This window comes from Aquarana catesbeiana, linkage group LG02, assembly GCF_042186555.1.
Source record: "Aquarana catesbeiana isolate 2022-GZ linkage group LG02, ASM4218655v1, whole genome shotgun sequence".
Lineage (NCBI taxonomy): Eukaryota > Metazoa > Chordata > Amphibia > Anura > Ranidae > Aquarana > Aquarana catesbeiana.
In genome coordinates this window covers 337,862,528-337,868,989 of record NC_133325.1, presented here as the reverse complement: position 1 = coordinate 337,868,989, position 6,462 = coordinate 337,862,528, and the positions used below count along the sequence as shown (strand labels likewise).

At 40.0% G+C, this 6,462-nt stretch overlaps 1 protein-coding gene across 5 annotated transcripts in view; it reads right to left on the bottom strand.

The window, feature by feature from the left end:
• FRMPD4 (FERM and PDZ domain containing 4) overlaps nucleotides 1–6,462 on the bottom strand; it is a 608,500-nt gene that overhangs the window by 27,614 nt on the left and 574,424 nt on the right. For all 5 annotated transcript variants that reach the window (XM_073614854.1, XM_073614850.1, XM_073614851.1 and 2 more), the window contains one exon: nucleotides 5,069–6,322. In XM_073614854.1, coding sequence (XP_073470955.1) covers nucleotides 5,069–6,322 — 1,254 coding nt within the window. The remainder of the gene's footprint in view (nucleotides 1–5,068; nucleotides 6,323–6,462) is intronic.

Sequence of the window (6,462 nt, the reverse complement as noted above, 5' to 3'; positions counted from 1 at the left end):
GTCCCCAATGCAGCCTGTGCCCCCAATGCAGCCTGTGTCCCCAATGCAGCCTGTGTACCCAATGCAGCATGTGTCCCCAATGCAGCCTACCTGTACAGGGGAAGAGTGAGGAGAGCATCCGCCTGGATGATCAGAGCGCCGGGAACATAACAGATTTCATTTCAATAGCTGTGTGTTCCCCGCAACGTGCCATCAAATACAGCTCCTCCACCTTGTCTAGGGAACATTGATAGACAGAACACCCGTCCAAGGATTGGACAGGTGCTCTGTCTATCAAGGTGCCTGGGCAAAGAGGAGGGGCTGTATGTGCCCGGGCGCACGGCGGGGAACACATAGCTATTGAAATGAAAGTTGTTATGTTCCCGGCGCTCTGATGATCCGGGTGGTAGCTCTCCTCTCTCTTCCCCTCCAATCGCTGGGAGAACGGCTCTTCCATACAATCCGCCTACCGGCGGTGCTCACCCCCCCCCCCGCTTCTAGGCAGTCACAGCTTGCCAACCCTCAAATACAATAGCAAAATGGGAGCAGGCAAGAGGAATTTTTGAGGGCTATATAAGGCGAGAAGAATTTTTGAGGGATATATATATATATATATATATATATATATATATATATATATATATGAGGGAAAAAAGTATTTGATCCCCCGCTGATTTTGTACGTTTGCCCACTGACAAAGAAATGATCAGTCTATAATTTTAATGGTATGTTTATTTTAACAGCGAGAGACAGAATAAAAACAATGATTTCCAGAAAAACGCATTTCAAAAAAGTTTAAAATTTGCATTTTAATGAGTGAAATAAGTATCTGACCCCTTTGCAAAACATGACTTAGTACTTGGTGGCAAAACACTTGTTGGCAATCAGAGGTAAGATGTTTCTTGTAGTTAGCCACCAGGTTTGCACACATCTCAGGAGGGATTTTGTTCCACTCCTCTTTGCAGATCCTCTCCAAGTCATTAAGGTTTCAAAGCTGACGTTTGGTAACTCTAATCTTCAGCTCCCACCACATATTTTCTATGGGATTAAGGTCTGGAGACTGCCTAGGCCACTCCAGGACCTTAATGTGCTTCTTCTTGAGCCACTCTTTTGTTGCCTTGGCCATATGTTTTGGGTCATTGTCATGCTGGAATATCCATCCATGACCCATTTTCAATGACCTGGCTGAGGAAAGGAGGTACTCACCCAAGATTTGACGGTACATGGCCCCGTCCATCATCCCTTTGGTGCGGTGAAGTTGTCCTGTCCCCTTAGCAGAAAAACACCCCCAAAACATAATGTTTCCACCTTCATGTTTGACGGTGGGGATGGTGTTGTTGGGGTCATAGGCAGCATTCCTCCTCCTCCAAACACGGTGAGTTGAGTTGATACCAAAGAGCTAGATTTTGGTCTCATCTGACCACAACATTTTCACCCAGTTCTCCTCTGAATCATTTAGATGTTCATTAGCAAACTTCAGATGAGACTGTACATATGCTTTCTTGAGAGGGGGACCTTGCGGACGCTGCAGGATTTCAGTCCTTCATGGCATAATGTGTTACCAATTGTTTTCTTGGTGACTATGGTCCCAGCTGCCTTGAGATCATTGACAAGATTCTCCCGTGTAGTTGTGGGATGATACCGATCTCATGATCAATGAATCTCTGCAAGGTGAGATCTTGCATGGAGCCCCAGACCAAGGGAAATTGACAGTTATTTTGTGTTTCTTCCATTTGCAAATAATCGCACCAACTGTTGCCACCCACTCACCAAGCTGCTTGGTGATAGTCTTGTAGCCCATTCCAGCCTTGTGTAGGTCTAAAATCTTGTTCTTGACATCCTTGGACAGCTCTTTGGTCTTGACCTTGGTTAAGAGATTGGAATCTGATTAATTGCTTCTGTGGACAGGTGTCTTTTATACAGGTAACAAGCTGAGATTAGGAGCATTCCCTTTAAAAGAGTGCTCCTAATCTCAGATCATTACCTGTATAGAAGACACCTGGAAGCCAGAAATCTTGCTGATAGATAGGGGATCAAATACTTATTTCACTCATTATAAATATAGACTAATAATTTAGTTGTCAGTAGGCAAATGTACAGAATCAGCAGGGGATCATGCTTGTAACTGTCAGCCTTGCAATGCCTCATGGGACTTGTAGTTTTGCAACAGCTGGAGGGCCACCAGTTTGAGACCCCTGATATATAGATATATATATATCTATATCTATATATATCTATATATATATAGATATAGATATATATATATATTTACGCACTGTCATCAGTCAGTGTCCCTGTTCACCACCACACCAGTTATATATTTCAAAAATGTACATTTTTTTTCCATTTCTTAATTTTCCAAAAAGTTGTGACAAAAAAAATACAACTTTAAGATACTCGCTATGTCTCTCACTACATATTTTGGACTATCTGCTTTCCAAAAGAGGGTAATTAGGTAGAAATGTGTACTGCCCTGGAATTTATGGGCCTCAAGAAATGAGATAGGCCATCAGTACATCAGGATTGATCGATTTTCAGATATTTATACCATAGATTGTGGACTTTATAACTTTCCTACAGAGTAAATAGAATACACTGATTTGGGTAATTTCACCAAAGAAATGTTGCAGTATACCTTTTGGCCTAAATGTATGAAGAAAGCTTATTCATTTGCAAAATGTTACAAAAACAAATAAAAATAGTTTTTTTCAAAATTTTTGGTCTTTTTTCAAAATTTTCAGTCTTTTTTCATTTATTTAGCAAAAAATAAAAACACAGCAGTGATTGAATACCACCAAAAGAAAACTCTATTTTTGTGAAAAAAAAATCATAAAAATTCCATTTGGGTACAGTGTGGCATGACTGTGCATTGTCATTCAAAGTGTAACAGCGCTAAAAGCTGAAAATTGGCCTGGGCAGGAAGGGGGTAAAAGTGTCTGGTATTGAAGGAGTTAAAATAGAACTAAAGGCACAACTTTTTTTCTTTTGGATAGAGTAAGGAAGGGTTATAACTAGAGATGGAAAGGCCTGAAAAAAACAAAACAGAAAAAGTGGGAAAAAACAGGAGTGTGTAATATGTTCTTTTACAATAATAAATAGTACATCTATGATATGGTATTCAAACTATACAACATGAAGACCTTAATAAAAGATTTCTGGAATTTTATCTAAAGGCTTACATTTTTGCAAGTTCTCACAGGCTCAGCTGAAGACAAACAAATCCTGGAATACAATTCAAGTAACACTATAATTCTCAATGCAGTTCTCAAACAAGAAAAATATGTATTTCTGCCACTAGGGGTCACTGCAGCAGAAGAGCTCCAGTTTAGTTTACTTGTGGGCTCCATCTTGTACCTCCTACAGTTGGGTGATTGTTGGGATACAGTAGATAGTTTCTGTCCTCTCAGGCCTTAATTGACAGGTAAATTTGTCTGATAAATTAGCTTATCCTTATAACCTTTAAATGATTTCTATTAATGTTCTCCACATCACTGCATAATGTTTACTTATAGTCTGGTCAGTAAATTGGCTTTTCTTTTACTCCTCTCAGTAAAATGAAGAGACCAACATCTAGAGTTTGGAAACATTTCCACAGTGCAATTTCTGCTGAGAGCAAAGCTGCAATGTGCAAATATTGTGAGAAGAAATATTCTTTTACAAATGCTACAAGGATGACCAAACACATCCTGGCATGCCAGAGGTGCCCTAAAGACATTAAAAATACTTTATGGAATTAAATGATGAGGACCAGAATAAAAGTGCAAGTGGCTTTTCCCTCCAGAGTTCTCATTCCAGAAACACTCTTTCTGCTGCTTCTAGATCATCACAAAGCATTTCCTCACCAGCAACATCTTCAAGCAAGCAAAGTACTATCTCAAAACAATACACAATATCTTAATTTATAGATACAATGACACCTGAAAATCAAAATGATTTCAATGTGCAAAACTACTCCAGCCTCAATTTTTGTTTTTCACATTTTCTGAAAATTATAATTTTTCCCAAAAAAATGGGAAAAAAAGGTTATTTTCCTCATTGCTTCAAATTTTTCGAAAATGTTACATCTCTAGTTATAACCCCTGCCAAGTATTTTTTCTTTTGCCATGTCCCATTGGGAAGATTTCTCTTAACTTCCTGTTCCATAGCCAAAACAGGAAGTGAGAGGAAATTCCTTCAAAATGAGGTAATGCCAGGTTGTCATCCAGCTCAACAGAACTAGTGTCCCCATGGGAAGATGCCCCCTCTATTACTGTTCTGGATACAACCCAAAAGACAGGATTTCCTTTGACTTTCAGTGATAACAGTAAACAGGACAAATCTCCCTAATAGGGACACAGACAGCAATAAAAATCTCACAGGTGTTCTAATCCATACAATGAATGTTACACCCTCCCACCATTGAACTTGGTGACCAGTCACTTAGGGTATATTCATTGCATTGTGGCAATTGGGGAGGAGTTTGCATAAAGTTTATGTCCCATAGCTGGAAGTATGTATTTTTCCATTGATTGACTCCAATGGTATAATAGGGAGGTAGGCATCACTGTGGAGGCAAAAGTAGGTACCTTAAATGAGAAGTATGGGATTTTTTTTAGAATCATACTTACCTAGGTGAATGCAGCGTTGGTGACTGTCAGTCATCGCTGTCTTCTCTGCCCCCCTTGCACTCACTGGAGCGCTGGGCTGTGGAGGGGGTGGGAGCGGCCGGCTCAGGCTCTCATCTGCTCACTGGGAGGCTGGACCGGGAGCCAGTCCAGGCATGTGGGTGGATCCCGACCATATGGTCACAATCTTTTTCAAGCCTGGACTGGCTCTGTGACGTCAGCCGACAGCGGGCTTCAGCGTGCTGTCTGCTGAAAATGGGTCACAGGTGTGCAGAAAGAACTTTTCCTTAAATAAACTTGCTCTATGGCATTTTTACTTTGTCAACTATGCTAGTAGTAGAGGTTCCCCATGCTGAAAAAATAGACATATACACATATGAATTCATAGGAGATAGTATATCAAATACAGTATAAACCTATGCATTCAAATTTACAGTTTGTCCTTACAAAACCCCTTACAGTGTGTATATCAGTTAGTGATGTACCTGTGGTTTCTTTAATTTTAGAAATCCGATGACTTCCATCTCTTAAGGTTCCAAACATTGGGTCTGCATTCACTGATGTATGTGCAGAAACATTGATCCTGTGACAAGAAGTGTCACCTTGTTGATGCAGCTCTGGATATGATGCCCCGTGGTTTGGAAGGATCGACTGTCTCTCATCAGGGTTTACATAATTTCCACTCTTTACCGGTGTATCAGACAGAATATGCTTAACATCTGATAAACACAGTGGGGACTCAACTGGAGTTGCACATGAACTGCTTCCAGTACTGCATCCAGCATCCATAGATGAACACTGGGAGCTCTGCAGAGAAAAGTGTCCTTCACTCTGAAGTGATGACATATTCTTGGCGCTGTGATACTCACAAATCCTGTTTATGCTCTGATCTGTATCGGCTAATTTAGAAATATTCTCTGTAGAGGTGTCATCAGCATCAGACTGACCAAGTTCTTTGGAAGAAGAAATGAAGTTTGCATTGGAAATAAATATATCCTCATGTTCAGAAAGCACAGTTTCAATATTTATGTCATCTTTGCTATTATTTTCATTTTTGCTGTTTGCTACACCAGAAAGCCTTGGCAATGTCTTAGCATACGTTGTTCCTGATGGTAACCTGTCACTAGTTCCCTTATCAGTGGTGTTGTACCATCGCTGATTGTCTTTACGAAAAGCAGTTCTTTCCAAGTTAAAATTACTTAGTTGTTGACAGTCTCTAGAGGGATGCATTTCTAGTTTCGCTTTCATTTCCCCATCATTTTCTGTTCGTTTACCTGCTTGGTTTTTGACAGTAACATTTACGTCAAAATGCGTTTTCATTTCTGCATCTGGTTTATTTTTTCTTTTGCAGTACACCAAGGACCCCATTTGCATTTTATTAAAGTAGTCGGTGACAGATTTTGTCTCCATGGTTTCTGGTTCCATTTCTATGTTATCAGAATTAAGCATTTGTTTTGAAGGCACAGCTTTTGATTGGAGTTCCACTGCTTGCCGATTCACTGAGGAAGAGGAAGATTTAAGAGACATACATCCAGCTTGGTTTTTGGCTAGAGAAAATTCAGTCTGCTCTGCTATCAGTGGCTGGTAACCTTCACCAGTTGGAAAAATAATTCGAGATGGATTGTCTGCTTGTTTCTGGGCAGAGGCCAGTTCCGAACTCTCTGTCATTTCAGAGGAGTTTGTTTCATTACCAGAATCCGATGATGATTCGGGACTGTACGCTCTTAATATTGTTACACCTGTGTGCCACAAAAGAAATGACCATGTTAATGTATTATACCAACACAGCAATATTTTTTTTTATGATAACATGATTAAACCAACTGTAAGCATACCTTTCTAAGAATCATAGGTGTTTCATAATTTAAAAAAAATTGAA